This window comes from Dreissena polymorpha, chromosome 5 (assembly GCF_020536995.1).
Source record: "Dreissena polymorpha isolate Duluth1 chromosome 5, UMN_Dpol_1.0, whole genome shotgun sequence".
Taxonomy (NCBI): domain Eukaryota; kingdom Metazoa; phylum Mollusca; class Bivalvia; order Myida; family Dreissenidae; genus Dreissena; species Dreissena polymorpha.
The window spans coordinates 70673246-70692164 of NC_068359.1; the positions used below are offsets into that span (position 1 = coordinate 70673246).

The window sequence follows — 18919 nt, forward strand, 5'->3', positions numbered from 1 at the left end:
AAAAATATCATAAGACAACTCTATTATAACTATATCTTTAGTTCTTTCCATATATCAATGTAGCATGAAGCTAGATATGCATTCATCTTGTTTTATAATTCAAATAGAAAATTGACTTTACAATTTTGCTTACTTATAACTTGACTTTATTTCAAAATAAGCACTAGTTAAGATGTTTTTACCATTAATAAAAAGGAGAAATTGTGAAAAATCAGATAAAAAAGGATTTTGCACATTAAATAATTATAGTTAAGTTAGTTTTAACATGTTTTATTAAGGGTGGTAAATATGGTGAACTTCTATGTTTGTATAGTTGAGTTATCTTTCTTGAATAATTACTTGTTGAGTAAGTGATATGCATTTTTCAGATGTCAGTTGTCTGTGTTGTCAAACAATATTTATTATTGTTTTATAAGGTTGAATGATTAATAGACAAGGCAGTCTGCAATTCAAGTAAATTGATATCTTTGCAATTCATGTGAATTGATATTTGTCCTTGTAATTAATATTATACATCATTGATTATAAAATGGATTTGTATTCAGTTGTCAAGGTGCTTAATTGTCATATACATGTACAATTATAGTTGAAATTAGATACTTGATTTCACAAAACAGTCAAGTATTTATAGGGCTGTAAAGTTCGAATGTGTATATGTAGGGATTCAAGGAATCGAGTACTCTTAACAAGAAAATTATGGAAGATATGTATAGCAACAGGTATATGTATGCATGTCATAAATTATGATAAGTATGACTATCAGTTTCATGATAAAAACCATAGATGAGACGAGTTATAATTAGAATTGTAATTATGCATCCATTTATAATTCCATTGTTACTGGAATTAAAGTATAAATTTGTTGAATTGTTGTTGGTAATAATTATGCATGTATCGCAAATCGGTAACACTTGGCATTGTTATTGACATATTTTAGGCTAAATGGTAATGAGAATTCAAAATGTAATAGTCTTAAATAAGTAAGTCTAGCTCTCGAAGTATACATGATTAATTAATACTATTTAGAACTGTCTATTTAGTCAGTTGATGGAAATAGGCTATATCAGATATAAATGAACACACATGTTATAGATTTGTATCGCTGAAAGTAGCTCAGGCACCTAGTCCCCCGAGTTATAACTCATATTAGCTGCTCTGTGGCAGGGGTATCATCGGGCGCCACCCGACTCATTGTAGCTAGGTTCGGCTTATATCGGCTTCTCCCATTTAAAGTTTAAAAATCCGAGTGTCACTTGTGTTCGGAGGCACAGCACTTTAAATGAACACACATTTTTAAGACTTGTTTTGTCTTTATCAGGTGTAAATGAACACACATTTTTAAGACTTGTTTTGTCTTTATCAGATGTAAATGTACACACATTTTATAGACTTGTTTTGTCTTTGTCAGATGTAAATGGACACTCATTTTTAAGACTTGTTTTGTCATTATCAGATGTAAATGAACACACATTTTAAAGACTTGTTTTGTCTTTATTAGATGTAAATGAACACACATTTTTAAGACTTGTTTTGTCTTTATCAGATGTTTCTTTCACTCTTCACACTTCACTCAAATGAGTCCTAGACTATTATCTCACTTGTTCTCACTTGTTCAAGTGTACATTTTTACAATTTGAAAAACATCCATTAGGGCTTCCTGAGTATTGTGTTTCACTGAAACCAAAGTGTTTGACCAGCAGCAATCTTAGACAATTAACGTCATCTTGGCAGTACTGTATTATGGAATCTGATATACCCTTCCTAGCCTTTGATATGTAATTATTATTGTATTACAAGATAGCTTCAGAAGATTGACCTTTTCTTCCGGCTCAACCTATTTACTGCATGTAGGCCTCCAAACTGGTAGGTGGTCTACAGTGATTTACCCTTGATATACTTGGGGCATCTAGTCCCATTCCCAAAGCAACTGTCGCAAGCACAAGGCGAATTGTTGGTTTCTTCTTGCACAAGTCACTCACAATAAAGGATTTCATTGCTTTTGTATAATCCTTATGATACTGAGCAAATATTCTATTCTCCGGAATTTCCTCACCAGTATATTGTCTTTTACCTAAATAAGAATTAAGGTACTGGTAAAAATAACCCAAAGCCTCCAAAGTTTCAACATACATGATAGTTACTGAGAAGTCACTGCTCACACTCTCTGTTGGTACACAGATGAATGAAAGATCTTTTGAATCTTCTTTGTGTGTAGTGCTTCTGTGTGGCTATAGATTATATTGTAGACATTCTTCAGCTCTGTCAGATCAAACATCTTACCGAGGACAGATGTAGTGGGAGATTCTGAAAGATTGATGAAAAAATGAATCAATATAATTATATACTAACCAAGCAAAACAGTATATGTAAAAGGCCTTTTAATATATAAGTATATATTAAGTTATATAAAATAAGTAGCTCCAGTACCTAACGTTTATTGACACCTTAGAAAAGTCTAGTTTATCTTAAGAAAAGTCTTCTGAAATACAAAGGCTTGCCAGTTGCCATTTTGCCAATATCTGCATTCATATATCTGTGTGCATTCCACAAAAAATGTCAGGAACCGTGAAATACATGGAGGATCATATTGTAATGTTTGTAGTTTAACCATTATGCATTTGTAAATAACTATGTTGGAGACAATCAAGACATTAAGCTTAAATAAATTAATAAAATCACAAAATTTGGCCCAAATTGGCAGTGGAAGCAGAAATTGCATCTTAGAATTATATTATTATAACAACAACAGACCCGGTTTGATTTGGTCTGTTCGTGGTTGTAATGGTAAATGCTACACCACTCACGCCACTAGTACACAAACCTTCAGTTTCTTTGTCTGACCAGTGTTCCTTAATGTTACCTCATTATCATCAAAGGTCACTATCTCTTTGGCATCATAAGACAGATAACAGCCTTTCAGGTTTTTGGATCTTAAGCTTTGTATCTGAGTAGGGAAGAAATTAATAAAATATTATAAATTTGTATTTCCCTGCATAAGGAACAACTGCATAATACCACATTCCATACTTTACATCTCTTGTAATCAATCTTAAAAAGATAGTAGGAAAGTGTTTTTTTTCAAATTAAATAAATAAATATTTATTAGTGGTCAATACAATACCCAGTACCGTAAAACATTTTATGATTTAACAAGGCTTGTCACCATAGGATGACATATGCCCCCTTTTTCCCTATTTTTTTCGAAAACTAAACGCAAAGTGTAACAGAATTTCAGACAGACAGACAGACGGACGGTGCAATCACTATATGCCCACCTTTGGGGGCATAAAAATAAGCTATGAATAGCATTTTTCCTGTAATAACTTAACATACATGTATATGTTTACCAGAACATCAATCTCCTTTCAGTTTCATAATTTCTAATAAATACATTTATATTTTCTTAAGACCAGAGCTAAATCATGAATGTAAGTGAAAATCAACCACAATGAAGATGCATCTATGCACTGAACCTGGTCTTCCATGATGGAATTAAGTGGTGCAACCACTATTGCTATCATAGGTTCAGCTGCACCTGTTTTCTTCTGAATTAAATACGGCAGAAGTTGATATATAATACTCTTGCCGAAGCCGGTTGGTAATATCGCCACGGTATCAATCCCATTCCATAAATCCTGTAGAGTTTGTACTTGCTCTGGCTTCAGAGTATAGAAAATCCCCATTTTCATCTTTGCAAAATGTAAACAACTCGCAAAGTCGGCCATGTTTGTTTTTACTATGTGATTTTGATTCGCGTAGGCCCGCGTAGGTAGACCGCAATACCGCTTTCGAAATGTGTATTCATACTATCTCCTTCGAGGTACTTATCCGATGTTTGACGGAAAGGGCCGAGAATGTGCGATTGGACCGTTAAAGTAAAAATACCTACCAATGAACGTCATACGAAATGGCGGATTTTAATGAATGAATAGGATGCAAGTGCGATTAACAATAATAAGTTTAATCGTTGACAAATACACAAGTTTAACAATGGTATGACTTTTAATAAATTAATAAGATATTTATCTTTAATGTTTAATTTAAATTCTTACTGTGATTATGATATTTAATCGAAAACGAGCCTTAGTTAAATTACGAAATACAATTACAACTGGGTGGGGTAACGGCCTATCAATGGTCCTTTGTACAAAATACACTTTCTTTCTTTGGTCCAGACTTAAAGTGTTTGTTTCAAATGCTTTACAATTCTAAGTTTCTCAGAGTTATTACACATGTACTTTCTTCTCCATTGAAAGGGGCTGCAGGCAATGAGATCTGCGCTTAAGTTTTGTAACTTGTATTGAGAGATAACAAGAAACTAAAAGGTATAACAAAACATACATTTAAACATAAATGGTCCCAGTTTGTGGACAACAGTACTATTTTATTAGACGGTACCGAAGAATCATTGAATGAAACACTAATTGTTATACAAAATTTTTCAAATATTTCAGGTCTCAATGTTAACTTAGATAAAACAAATGTGGTATATGGATTGTCAAGCACAAATATAGTTCTCATGCCATAAAAACAAAATGGGAATTAAACTGGATGCAATACAGCTTTAAGGTACTTGGAATAAATTTCCATGTTGACCTGTCAATTATATTTCAAACATATTACAATAAACAAATTATTAATATGGAAAACATTCAGAAAAATTGGAAAAGAAGAATTTTAACTCCTTTTGGAAAGATTGTTATTGTGGAAACACTTATTGTGTCAATATTTAATCAATTGTTAATTTCACTGCCTTATCCACCAAATACCGTTTTAAAATCAATATTATCTTCTGTTCTGACTTTTATTTGGGATGGGCATAGTAAAGTCTACAACAAAAGTAAAATACTAAAGTGATGGAGATTTAAACATGATCAATTTGGATGCATTTATTGTAGTATTGAAACTTACCTGGTTACACAAAATTCAATCCTTTAGAGAAAATTGGATACATATATCACAGCTGTACTTTGATACTTAAAATCTTTTAAGTTGCAGTTGTCATAATGCTTTAAATATATCTAACAGAATTTTTACTTTGATACTTAAAAACTTTTAAGTTGCAGTTGTCATAATGCTTTAAATATATCTTACAGAATTCCAACCCTTTGTGGATAGATGTTTTTAAAAGCTTCTCACTTTATTGTAGTGAATTAGAAGTAAAAGCAGAAGAATTATTGTATTATCCACTTGTTTATAATCCAAATATACTGATAGGAAATAAAAGTGTTTTCTTAAAGTAATGGTTTGATGCTAGAATTAACTGTAAAGGTGATATTTAAAAAAAATGGAACCTTTATTTCTGTTGATGAATTAAGGGATTTGAAAATTTTGAATATAAACTTCATTAATTATATAGGGGTGACAAGAGCAATAGATAAATTTGTGAAAAAATATTGTATACCCTGTCATCCCCAGCAAATGATCAAACCCTTTTTGCCCCCATTAATACAACTAATATTAAAAAAGGCATCGGGTGCTAAAAGACTGTACAATATGGTAAATAATAAATGAACAACCTTCTGTAAAAGCAACATGAGGTAATTAAAACGCAATACCATAATTAATGAAAATGAATGGAATTGCATTTTTGAACTTCCCTTTGTAATAACAAATGATGTAAAGGTACAGTGGTTCCAATATACCGGTAGAATAATGCATAGGATATTTAATTGGAACAAATAGTCTTTTGAAGAAAATGAAAATAACTGTTCTTTTTGCAAACAAAGTGAGGACATTTTAGAACATTTATTCTGGGAATGTCAGATATCTTAAGAATTAATTGATGAGATATTACCAGGATAATTGTTTACTTTCAAGAATATGAAACATTTTCTTTAACAAATTAAACAAAGTCAACTAGAGCCACACATAATGTTATTTTGTTTATTTTGTTTATTAAGCGATACTTATACAAGTCATATATGAATAATGTCATTCCATACATTACTGGAGTTAAAAAAACAACATAAAGTATAAATATGATAACTTAAAAAAATATTAATTTCAAGAAATAACCCAGAATCTTTTGACAGGGAATGGGAATGGTTTACTACTATTGTTATGTAGAACAAACTTAGTTTTTAAATTTAATGAATATTTTATTATTGTAGTTCTTTACAACTTTGTACAAATACTATTTTAAACTCTTAGAACCAAGCTGTAATCTTAAAAGAAATTAAAGGTAGGACCTATGTGTCCTAAATCACAAAACCATGTTCTTATTTTTGGTTGACTATGCCTTTTTATGCCCCCTTTCGAAGAAAAGGGGGCATATAGTGATTGGACTGTCCGTCCGTCTGTCTGTCCGTCTGTCTTTCCGTCACACTTTGCGTTAAGGTTTCGAAAAATGCTCATAACTTTTATGTCCCTTGAGACCACAGGTGGTTAGCGTGTGGCTATGATATTAATTAATGAAAACATCATTTTGAATGATAAATATTATAACGAAAAATTTACTTTTCTGAAAAAAATATTTCACTATCATATATATATATATATATATATATATATATATATATATATATATATGCATACCATATATAACAAGGTATGCAACTCAAAATCAGCCCAAAACGGGGTGCATCGCTTTGAACAGCCATATCTTCATCAATTGTGCAGCGATTTTCACGATCTTGGTCTTATTCAACGCAGAAATGAATTTCCTTTCTGGAAATGTATGTGTCTTGCAATATTTTTACAAATGCTGGGTCAATTTTTAAGAAATAACACGATACACAACACGCATGACCCAGTTGACAGTGATCATGCATTCTTTATGAATGAAATCTCCAGTTGTAAAGACACACCTCCGCATTGGACCAATGAAATCACTCGTGTGTTTAAAATGTCAGTTAGTTGAAATCTATGTAAACAAAGGTTTCAAACGGCGCTGGACAGTTAGTCTTGATGCAGAATGTAACGACAAGAACGGTAATAATGTTTTTTCATACGTTTTATTGAATTATGGTATCGAACTACATGAACTTTGTAGGGAAGTTGCCCTTTACTCCGTGAAGATTTCAGTCTTAAAGACAGCATGATCACTGTCAACTGGGTCATGCGAGTTGTGTATCGTGTTATTTCTTAAAAGTTGACCCAGCATTTGTAAAAATATTGCAAGACATATACATTTCCAGAAAGGAAATTCATTTCTGCGTTGAATAAGACCGAGATCGTGAAAATCGCTGCACAATTGATGAAGATATGGCTGTTCAAAGCGATGCACCCCGTTTTGGGCTGATTTTGAGTTGCATACCTTGTTATATATATATTTGATAGTGAATTTTTTTTTCAGTAAAGTTAATTTTTCGTTATAATATGATTATCTTTCATTTAAAATGATGTTTTCACTAATTAATATCATAGCCACACGCTAACCACCTGTGCTTGAGACATAACCTTCATATTTGGTATGCATGTGTATATGAGGAGGCCTTTCCATACGCACAAAAATTTTCACTCCTGTGACCAAAACCTTGAACTTAGGGTCCGGTTAAAATTTCGAAATCTGCGTTTAAGTTTCGAAAAATGCTCATAACTTCTATGTCCCTTGTGATATAACCTTCATTTTTGGTATGCATGTGTATATGGACGAGGCCTTTCCATACGCACAAAAATTTTCACCCCTGTGACCTTGACATTGAACTTAGGGTCCGCGTTTAGGTTTCGAAATCTGCGTTTAATTTTCGAAAAATGCTCATAACTTCTATCAAAGCGTTAATAGGGGGCATATGTCATCCTATGGTGACAGCTCTTGTTTTCCTCTAAATATGCAAATACAATTTGCTTATTACAATTTCAACATACATGTACATTAAAATTGTAAACGTCATGGAAATATTTTTTTGAACGTACCTATTATTGGTTTTTTGCTATTTTTAATCTTGAATTAAAATGTTTAATTTATGACGCAAGTTTATTCTGGTTCAAAGTTGTTATTTACCTTTCTAAAAATAGATTTCTTAGCACTTTCTAAAAATAGATTTCTTAGCACAGTTCACTTTCACCTTTTTAGCTCACCTGAGCACAATGTGCTCATGGTGATGTTTTGTGATCCCTTTTTGTCTGTCGAGCGTCGGGCGGTGTCAACATTTACCTTGTTAACATTCATTGTCCAATCTTTATGAAATTTGGTCAGAAGATTTGTCTCAACGATAGTTTGAATGAGTTAGAAAATGGTTACCGTTCGGTTGCGTGAAAAACATGGCTGCCAGGGAGCGGGGCATTTTTCCTAATATGGCTAAATATGGCTATTATAAAAGCTTATTAACACTCTAGAGTCCACATTTTTTGTCCAATTTTCATGAAACTGAAAGTCTGAAGATTCGTCCCAATGAAATCTTGCACGAGTTTGAAAATTATTTTGGTTGGTTGGAAAACATGGCCCCCAGGGGGCGGGGCATTTTTCCTTATATGGCTATAGTAAAACCCTGTCAACACTCTAGATATCACATTTATTGTCCGATCATCATGAAACTTGGTCAGAAGATTTGTTCAAATGATATCTTGGACGAGTTCGAACATGGTTCTAGTTGGTTGAAAAACATGGCAACCAGTGGACGGGGCATTTTTCGTATATCGCTATATATGGCTTACGTAAAACCTTGTTAACACTCTTGAAGCCACATTTATTGTCCGATCATAATGAAACTTGGTCAGAAGACTTGTTCTAATGATATCTTGGACGTTTTCGAAAATGGTTCCAGCTGGTTGAAGAGCATGGCTGCCATTTGGCTGGGCATTTTTAGCTCACCTGAGCACAACGTGCTCATGGTGAGCTTTTGTGATCGCCTTTTGTCCGTCGTCCGTCGTGCGTCTTCAGTCGTCCGTCGTGCGTCGTCAACATTTGCCTTGTGAACACTTCAGAGGTCACATTTATTGTCCGATCTTCATGAAACTTTGTCAGAATATTTGTCCCAAAGATACCTCGACTGATTTCGAAACTGTATCATGCTGGGTCAAAAACTAGGTCACTAGGTAAAAAAAAGAAAAACCTTGTGAACACTGTAGAAGTCACATTTGATGCCCAATCTTCATGTAACTTTGTCAAAATGTTTGTCTAAATGATATGTTGGTTGAGTTCAAAAATGGTTCCGGTCCAAACGCACAAACGCAGCCCCTTTACTACTATATTAAACTAAAATACCTTTAAAAACTTGTCTTACCCTTGCAACACCATTAAAACACCTGAAAATATCCAATAGCACAACAGAGAGAGCCCATGTGAATTTACACCAAGACACAGGGCAGTAGAGTAATATCTGTACTAATCTATGTTTATGTACTAACCAGTCCTCCGCGAGGGACGTTAAACGGGGGTGCAGTGTATCGGTGCTGTACACCGGGCACTTAAAAGAACCAGGGGCGCCTCTGGAATCGGGGCGCCCTCTGTATCCCGCTCGAACCCCCACTAACACCTCTTGGGGCGGAGCGCACAAAAACCACACACAAACTATAAGGAATAAACATTAATGCCAATAAGGATAATGCTAATATAGAGATAATAGGAATACTGCAAAAACCATTTCGATAAAAGGCAAACCACTATATAATCCATAAAAAAAAGCATCTAGACACATTAAGGTCTCATTGGCCATCGTGCTCTGATGTATAATATGACCTAATTTTCTCCCCTGAAGTGTCACAGGGGCAGGTCGATACATCTGTAGTCGCGAAGACGCTGGACGACCTGTAAATAAATCTCAAACACACACACGCATGGTTCCGGTCCATTGAAAAACAAGGCCGCCAGGGGGCGAGGCAGTATTCCTTATATGGCTGTAGGGAAACCTTGTGAACACTCTAGATGTCCCATTTTTTGCGCAATCATCATGAAACTTGGTCAAAACATTGGTGTCATTTATATCTCGGATGAGTTCGAAAATGGTCCAGATCGGTGAAAAAAACATAGCCGCCATGGGGCGGGGCAGTTTTCTCTATATGTATGTAGTGAAAACATGTGAACAGTCTAATGTTAAAGAAAGATACCCTGTACATACTTTCTAATACTGGTAGTTAACTTCCTCGTTAAAACCTTGTTAACACTCTAGAGGCCACATTTACTGTCCGATCTTCATGAAACTTTGTCAGAAGATTAATCCCGATAATATCTTGGACAAGTTCAAAAATGATGCCGGTTGGTTGAAAAACATGGCTGCAAGCGGGCGGGGTATTTTTCCTTTTATGGCTATAGTAAAACCTTGTTAAAACTCTAGAGGCCACATTTATTCTCCGATCTTCATGAAACTTGGTGAAAAGATTTGTCCCAATAATATCTTGTTATCGCAGGTGAGCGACTTTGGGCCTTTCAGGCCCCCTTGTTCGTTATATTGCTGTAGTAAAACCATGTTAACACCCTAGAGGCCAAATTTATAGTCAGATCTTCATGAAACTTGAAAAACACGGCTTCAATGTGGCGGGCATTATTCCTTACATGGCTATATATAATTTAAGTAATACCTTGTTAACACTATAGAGGCCACAATTATTGTCTTATCTTAATGAAACTTTAGAAGTTTTGTCCCAATGATATCTTGGACGAGTTTGAAAATAATTCTGGTTGTTCGAAAATTATGGCCGCCAGGGGTCGGGGATTTATCCTAATATGGCTTTAATAAAACCTTGTTAGCACTGTAAAAGTTACATTTATAGTTCGCTCTGCATGACACTTGGTCAGAACATCTGTTCTTATGATATATTGGGGCTGCACTGAGCAGGTCAGTCATTTGTATCTCAGGCGAGTGACTTTGAGCCTTTCAGGCCCTCTTGTTTATGATTGGTCGAATTGTAAACTCGAGCGCACAGGTTTTTGACAATAAGTTCATACGTGTTTTTGTAAGCGTTAAACACACAGCGTTAAAAAAGAATTTCCCAGTCCCACCCTCCCAATTAAATGTAGTTTTGCGAAAAAAAAATCATATAATAAATTGAAAATGTAGGTCATTGTGATATTAGATATTTGATAATGTGTTTTTGCTTATTAAAAGCTTTGTGTCTTTGTTCCTATAGTGATTTGCATTTATACAATTGCAGGCTTTTTCCGCTCCATTTTGGGAAAACGCCACACTGGAATTTTGGGAATTTCGCGTCGTGAAAACCCCAATTTTGGGAAAAAAAATAATCGCAAAATTGGCTCAATTAGGAAAAATTATCGCATGTAAATAGTGTTTCTTATATTTCAAAGAAGCCGTTAACTGGTAAATAACGACTATTTTGATAACTTATTATTAAAATTTTACAAAATATTATGAACATGTGTGAAAAGTGCAGGTTTTTTAATCTGAATTTGGGGAAAAGGCTTGGCCTATTTTTAGTTGAAAAAAATCGCGCGAAGCGCCGGATTTTGAGGAAAATAAGGAAAGTCTTAAATAATCATTAACATATTTTACAGTTTTTAAAACAACTTCAAGGCTACAGATAATTTAATTATGCAATACTTTCTATTTTCTACACCGGATCAGGTTATATATTTAAAGGTTAAAAAAAAAAAAAAAAAAAAAATATTTTTTTTATTTTTTTTTGGAATTTGGATTTTTTTTTTTCAATTGGGAAAAAAAACAACCAGATTTGCATTGGGAATGGGGCCGAATTTCGGACCCGTGGCATAGGGCGGAAAAAGCCTGAATTGTCTATTTATAAACATATTTGATATTTGTTTTCAGCTTGAATTGTTATTAACATATTGTATAATGCTTGTAAATTATGCCTTTAACGCTTTTGCATGAATATTCAACAAATTATTAGACGTGACTTATAATTGTCATAATTGCATGTATGATCAAATTATCTATTTGATTTACATTACTTCTTGTTCGAATTGGAAATTCAATAATGATATTATTTAAATTAATTTCGCTGTGTTACAAGGACAATAAAACTTCACAATTACTGAATTTGTTATTTATTGTAGTTATTACTTTATATAATTTTTTTACTGAGGAAAACTTAAGGAAAGAAATTATGCCTTTTTACATCTGAATATGCAGATGCTATAAATTACAATTATTACAATTTATAAAGGTCCTCCGTGTCTAAAAACAATTATCTCTGTTTTAAGGAGATTAATTTCCATTCCAGTAACATTCGTCAATGACGTTTAATTGCTGTTGTACTGTAATTGCTATTTGGGCACAACTACTTTCATCACCGGCGAACATTAGACATAAATGTCGTGAATTTCATTACTTATGCATATGCAAGATCAAAGACCTATAGAATACATTTTATAGGACTTGCGTAAAATGATTGATAATTTATCGATAAATCGATGAAAAGTGTGAAAATAGTCTAACTTGTCGTATCACCTTGCCTGGTTCAAATATTACATATTTAAAAAACTCTGTTATGTTTACTTGTAAAAAAAAGTCTGTCGGTTTGTTTGGGTTTAAGTACTTTGGATTTTGGACACACGAATAGGGCGAGTTATACATAGTAAGTAAAACATGTAAAAATTTCGATGTATTCCTTTCATTTATCAAAGGCTTTACGGAAGAAAATGTATAAGCAGTTACATCTACCTCCTTTTTGACAGATTTTTTACTATAGCTTGTAGACAGAATATATTATCGATTGCTGAATAACCAATACAAAGCCTGACTATGATTAAGCAATTTAATTATTGGTATCTGTCGTACAATCATTTATTTATGATACCCGTGAGTATTTTATACATTGTACTTGTAAGAGATATTCCACGATAGTTTGCTGGCATATGTGTTGGTCCTATTTTCAATAATGTATAAATAATATGTCGTATGTACTGCATCTTTTACCACTCGTTAATTTTCAAATAGAAACTTCGTCTTTTGGTAATAATTGGTTTTATTAAGAGAGATTCTTTCAGAAAAAGATAAACAGCCTTATGGTCTAATAACATGGATGGTGCGTTATTATAATTATAGTTAATAAGAGAAATAATCTCGCCAATCAGTTTGACTTGTACTTATGGCAGTGCATGTTTTACCTTTTTAATTTGTGTCCACATATAATTTGGATTTTTGCGATTATTGATTTAATAGTTCCTTATATTTGATTGTTTGATATTCCTGTATTTTGTTATTGCATATATTTCCGTAAATACTTTATTTCTGCATTTTAAGAAAATTACACTGTTCGTTCCACCATTTAAGTTGCTCATCTCTCACCCACCACGGAGGCTGTGACATAACTTCACCTGCTTTATGGCAAAATGGAGTAATGTTTTCAATAGATATATTACTGTTCTCATCCGCGGTGTTCAATAATACTTTGCCGTTTTAATCAAACAAGTTTTAAGCTATCTGGAAAAACATGGTCAAATTAGCTCTTCCGTTTGTGCTTTATACGTTTTGTTTATGTACCGTTACTATTACTGACAATATTTTTATCTTTAATATACTCCATACTCATCTGAAATGTAAACATGGAAAATGATCGGATTAGCCTCCGTTAAGAACTTGGAAATTAATGGTAAGATCGAACAATTCAGAGGGCGGCATCATATAGTCAACAACAGTTGCTCCATCGTTTAAATTACAGGTAAATTTACAATCTTGGTCTCATGGAAATCGTCCGTTTAAAATTTGATAAAAAACACAGAACAAATTTACTAGACATTTTCCGAAATCGTTTACGCGCAATTTATATTTGTTCGCTTTTTGTATTCCGACTAGACTACCTTCGTAATTGACTTCTCCGAAATTGTAATCTAAATTATAATATTGTATATAATCTCTACAATCTCTTGTTCTTGCATTAAATAACCCCCTAAATATTAATGCGTCTGGATATTGGAGTTTTAATTCTTCCAAATTAGAGAATACATTCGATATATCATTCTTATCCTTATGTGAATACTATATACCGGTAGGCAATCCTTCTGATGATACGTACGACACATGCACGATAAGATCATTTGATTTAAATACAGATGAACATTTGAAATATAATACGATACATTCCGAAAATGAATTTATAATATGGACCACAATATTAAATTTCATTAAATTAATACTGACAAAAACACACACCCCGCCAAGACTTCGAACTCTATTTAAAGATGTCTTACATGAACGTCACAAATATACGAGTCCAATAGTGTATTAAATTTATTGATGTGTTTAAACCATGTTCAACATAAATACCCTATATCAAATAACATTGAAACTTATTTAAATTATGCATTATTTGCGTGCTTACTTAGACCAACAATATTCCAACAAACAAAACTTTAACTCAACTTTACTTTATTACTATTTAGAATGTGCATGACCTCGGCCGTTTCATAGTCTCTGACAGAGTCGTGAGAAAACATGTCATCTTCGATTGGGCGGTTTCTGCACGGTGTTACTCCTCGTGCTTCAACGTCATTAATAACGTGGATTGTATAACCCACACTCTAGGTTTCTGTTGTTGCTAGGTTTGTTATTCGGAAAATCATGTGGAAATGCATGTGGCCGAAAACCTGATCACCCCTTACAGACAGATACAATTGATTGTGTAGTGTTGCTGTATTTATACACCGTGTCATTGATTGTTAATTTATTGTCACGAATAACTACGCAGTACCACTGCGACCATTCGGACATCATCCGTTCACCAAGGTGTTTTCTTTAATGACGGAGTATATCGCTATAATTGCGTTGAACAGCGAATACACGATGTTTATGTAATAGTGAAAAAGCACGATTTAAGGTTTGTTTACAGTTCTTTTTATTGCAGGAAGTTGACTAGAATTGTACATTTATGTTGGTCATGTGACGTTATTCGATGCGCGTTTTCAAGTTCACAAACGTATGCTTGTTCTCAAAAATCCAGCGTTTCCTTTAAGAATGATCGTACTTAAATTCCTGGAACGCGGCTCATATAATCTTAACGCGATACATCGCTATCTCGATCTTTTTATTTTCAGAGCAAAACCATAACTGAGACTCTGTATACACGATTCGTTACCGACAATTGAATATTGAAATGGACATCGTAGCGAGTGAGACCACCGCAAACGACATCGATGGCGACGGCTTGAAAGACGTTAAGACGAAGACGAGCACGAATATCGGATGGCAGCAGGACGCAAATTTGGGACCTCCGTCCACGTGGACTAATGCGGTATGTAGCACCCAGTTTTGTTGTGTTTGTTTGGTGCTATGTTGTTGTTGTTTCGTGTGTGGTGTTTTTCTTTTTTGGGGTGGGGGTGGGGATGGGGTTGAGGGCGAACAGTAAATATTATGTAATTGTCGCAGAAACACTGTTTTAATGGCAATATGCTCTTGAAAAAATCGAAATAGCTTTCCTAACATAAAATAAACCTCTGACAGATTCCCGCTGAGGACGCGGACATCGCGAGCCATTATCACGCGTTGCAATACCATCTTTTTGAGCTTGGGTATCCCGAGACCGTGGATCGCACCCGCGCCCCTCAGACCGCCAAGGACGCGCCCAGAGAGAAGGCGGTGGTGGCCGTGCTACATCGGACCGGGAAAACCACGTCGATATGCCTGGAAGGTAACGCGCTTGGTCTAACTTCTATGGATCCATACTGTCTAGTGAGGTATGTGAAGATTTAATTTGGCACACGTGCCTGAGGATAATAGTTCATATTAAAATTTATGTATATTTACATGATTCAATGTATATGCTGGGTTATTATTCCCCGCTATAGGCGGAGGAATATTGTTTTGGCGTTGTCCGTCCGTCTTTCCGTCCGGCCGTCCGTCCGGAGCCATATCTTGAAAGTGCTTTGGCGGATTTCATTGAAACTTGGTATGAGTATATTTATGGATAAGAGGATGATGCACGCCAAATTTCATTGTACACCATCAGTAAATAACGGAGTTATGGCATTTTGTATCTTGAAAAAAATGCTTTTTTGAGTGTCAAATATAACACTTTTGCGTCCAGAAGCATATTAGCGGAGGATATCAATTAAACGAATTTGCTTGTTTAATTTATGCGTGATAGGTTTTTATCGCAATAAATTTTGTATTGCCGTTGTCACGTGCAGGTTCACGCAAGTCTTATCTATATTTTATTAACTTTAATTCAAATATGTTATAATTACCTGTTTAAATTAGAACGAGTTACCATTACCCATACATGATTTTTAAACCCCACCCAAGGTGGTCGTCAGGCGCCCGGCACAATGTACATGATCCTATCGTCGTCGTGGCTCTCCAAGGTCCCCTCTAGTATCCACCGGGGCCTTTATACCCTATACGTGCACAAGGCCGTCACGTTTTTCGCAGGCGGCGCAACTTACCTTGACGAATTCGAGCCGCCGAGGCAAGTGACGTATCTCGTGAATTATTTTACTCATGCGGCCACTGGCGGACAGAGAAACGACGGACATACTATTGAGGTAATGTAGCCACCAGCAGTTTTTGGTTTCTAAAGGTAACGGACTCTGCAAGCCATGCAGGGTAATCCAAATATATGAGTCGCGTTCTGGAAAAAATGAGCTCAATTAATGTGCGTCAGTCAAGTGTCGTCCCAGATTGGTATGTGTAGTCATCTCAGGCTAATCAGTGACGATACCTTCCCCGTAGAGTGGATTTTCATTTAGAAGAAAGTTTCTGTAAACAAAATTTCCATAAAAGCGGAATGTGTGTGCCCTGATTAACTTGTGTGGACTTTACTGGCTTATCTTGGATAACACCTAACACACATGCATTAAGCCCAGTTTTCCCACCAAATCTTGCCAGTAACAATGTTTTACATCGCTTAAATGCATGTCATGCATGTTAATTGGTATTCGATCTATTTAATTATATTCCTGTTTCGCGATACATATAGGGTTTAACGCCACATATTTTAACAATGTTCAATGGTATTTCTTTACAGAGTGGTCAATTTATTGTACACTAAAATTATTATGAACAAAGTCAGTGCAGCGATTTTTGCTTTAAGTTTGAAGCAAAATTACAGTTAAAAACATAAAAAGAAACGTATGCAAATTAAGTGTCGGTTATCGAAAATAACATATTTTCAGGCAAATTTGGATTGTCCAATGAGCAGTTCGTATGACCTCCGTGACGTCATCAATGACCGGCTCTGGTCACGAAGTGTCCTGTATTCCGTTGGCATAGCAACGCCCGAGACGCTCGCGTTCTGTTACAGACCGAAACACAGTCTGGTTGCTGTGCCTGCCAATGCCGTCATCCACGAGTACGTAAGGAACACCAGTTCGGATTTTGTGGCGAAAGAAGTCTCAAAATTCCTGCAAGAGTTGTCCAATAACAACCGCAAAAGGGTAATTGTTGGTTATTATCGTATGCGTTTCGCAGTGAATCTATTTATTTTTTCAGAATGCACTTAAAGTATATATATATATATATATATATATATATATATATATATATATATATATATATATATATATATATATATATATATTTATATATATATATATATAATATATATATATATATATATAATAAAAGTAAAAACACGTGTCTGGGATTTTAAATATATATTGATTTAGCCAACGCGTTTCGCATAGCTCATCAGGGCATAATACAATATATTACAACGTCAAAATGTCATGGAGATAACGTCATATCAATATCAAGCGACAGCCACCTAATTTAAAACGTCTGTTAACCAAATCTTACTTTTCATCTCAAGAACCAAGAGTATCCAAATGTAATGACTCTAGTTGCGCCCTGTGTGGTTATATTATTGAAGGGAATTCTTTTGATTTTAATGGCAAAATGTTCAAAATAAAAACTAATATGTCATGCGATATACAAAATGTGATTTATGTATTATTATGCAATGGATGCAAGCAATATTATATAGGTCAAACTGGCGATAAACTTAGAAATAGGCGATCTGTCCATGAACAACAAATGCGAGACCCCTCAACAAGACAGATGCCTTTAAGTAAACCTTTAGATGAATGTTCACATAATGAACCAAAATTTAAAATATTTCCATTTTATAAGCTATTTTCGAACAACATTTCAGCTAGGTTAGCAAAAGAACAACATTTTATACATGTATTTAAACCCAAATTAAATTTCATTTAATATTTATTGACGTTATGACGTCATAATTGATATGACGTTATCTCCATGACATTTTGACGTTGTAATATATTGTATTATGCCCTGATGAGCTATGCGAAACGCGTTGGCTAAATCAATATATATTTAAAATCCCAGACACGTGTTTTTACTTTTATTATATAATATTCACAATCTGGATTATTACATTTTACTTATATAACTATATATATATATATATATATATATATATATATATATATATATATATACATATATATGCATCTATTGTAAATAATCAATACATCGACATTAGCTTCGATAATGGAATATCAAAAAAGCAGTGTTGGACTGTTAATATTAACGTATATGCGCATTTTTTTTTCACAGAGCAGTGTTTAATTCCATGGAAAATCAGTTGAGATTTTTTTCAATGGAAATGTATTGCCCCTTTAAATTTATCATTTTGCCACATTATCATCATATTCGATTACCTTCAAGTCTACTACCTACAGATTTTCATAAGATCGTCCAAACGAACACAGATGGGAAGCTCGGACGCCTCGGTTTTTAGCATTGAAGACCGGTCCTGTATTGTGGACGCGGTGCTGAAAATGCTGAACGAGCTTCAAGACTCAAACTCCGTTCTCCTGGAGGCTTACATCGACCATCTGATCGACGGAAAGACCGAGGACTCGAAGTACCTGTGGGTCGCGCCCAGCGCGGATTTCGGCGTAAAATGTCGAGCGATCGTCTGCAGAGATTTTGACAACACACCCGTCTGCACGCCGGTCTGTCGTCTGCTTTTTTTAAAGTACATAATTAGTTTTTTTAGAATAATTGACAGTAAATAATGACAATTTGTAAAAGAGAGGAATGGAAAAACTCTGAGAACGGCGCATGTGATTTCTACCATTACATCGTTGTTTTTTTTCAAA

At 34.4% G+C, this 18919-nt stretch overlaps 1 protein-coding gene across 5 annotated transcripts in view; it reads left to right on the forward strand.

Annotated features, from left to right (window-relative positions):
- Window positions 1-18919, forward strand: part of LOC127831459 (carnosine synthase 1-like) — a 40278-nt gene that overhangs the window by 9440 nt on the left and 11919 nt on the right. For 4 of the 5 annotated variants that reach the window (XM_052356446.1, XM_052356444.1, XM_052356443.1 and 1 more), the window contains exons 2-6: window positions 14891-15087; window positions 15297-15483; window positions 16098-16336; window positions 16967-17227; window positions 18497-18772. In XM_052356446.1, coding sequence (XP_052212406.1) covers window positions 14950-15087; window positions 15297-15483; window positions 16098-16336; window positions 16967-17227; window positions 18497-18772 — 1101 coding nt within the window. In that variant the 5' untranslated portion in view covers window positions 14891-14949. Of the gene's footprint in view, window positions 1-3751; window positions 3994-14890; window positions 15088-15296; window positions 15484-16097; window positions 16337-16966; window positions 17228-18496; window positions 18773-18919 lie in introns of those variants that run through there. The other variant, XM_052356442.1, reaches the window with a different exon arrangement.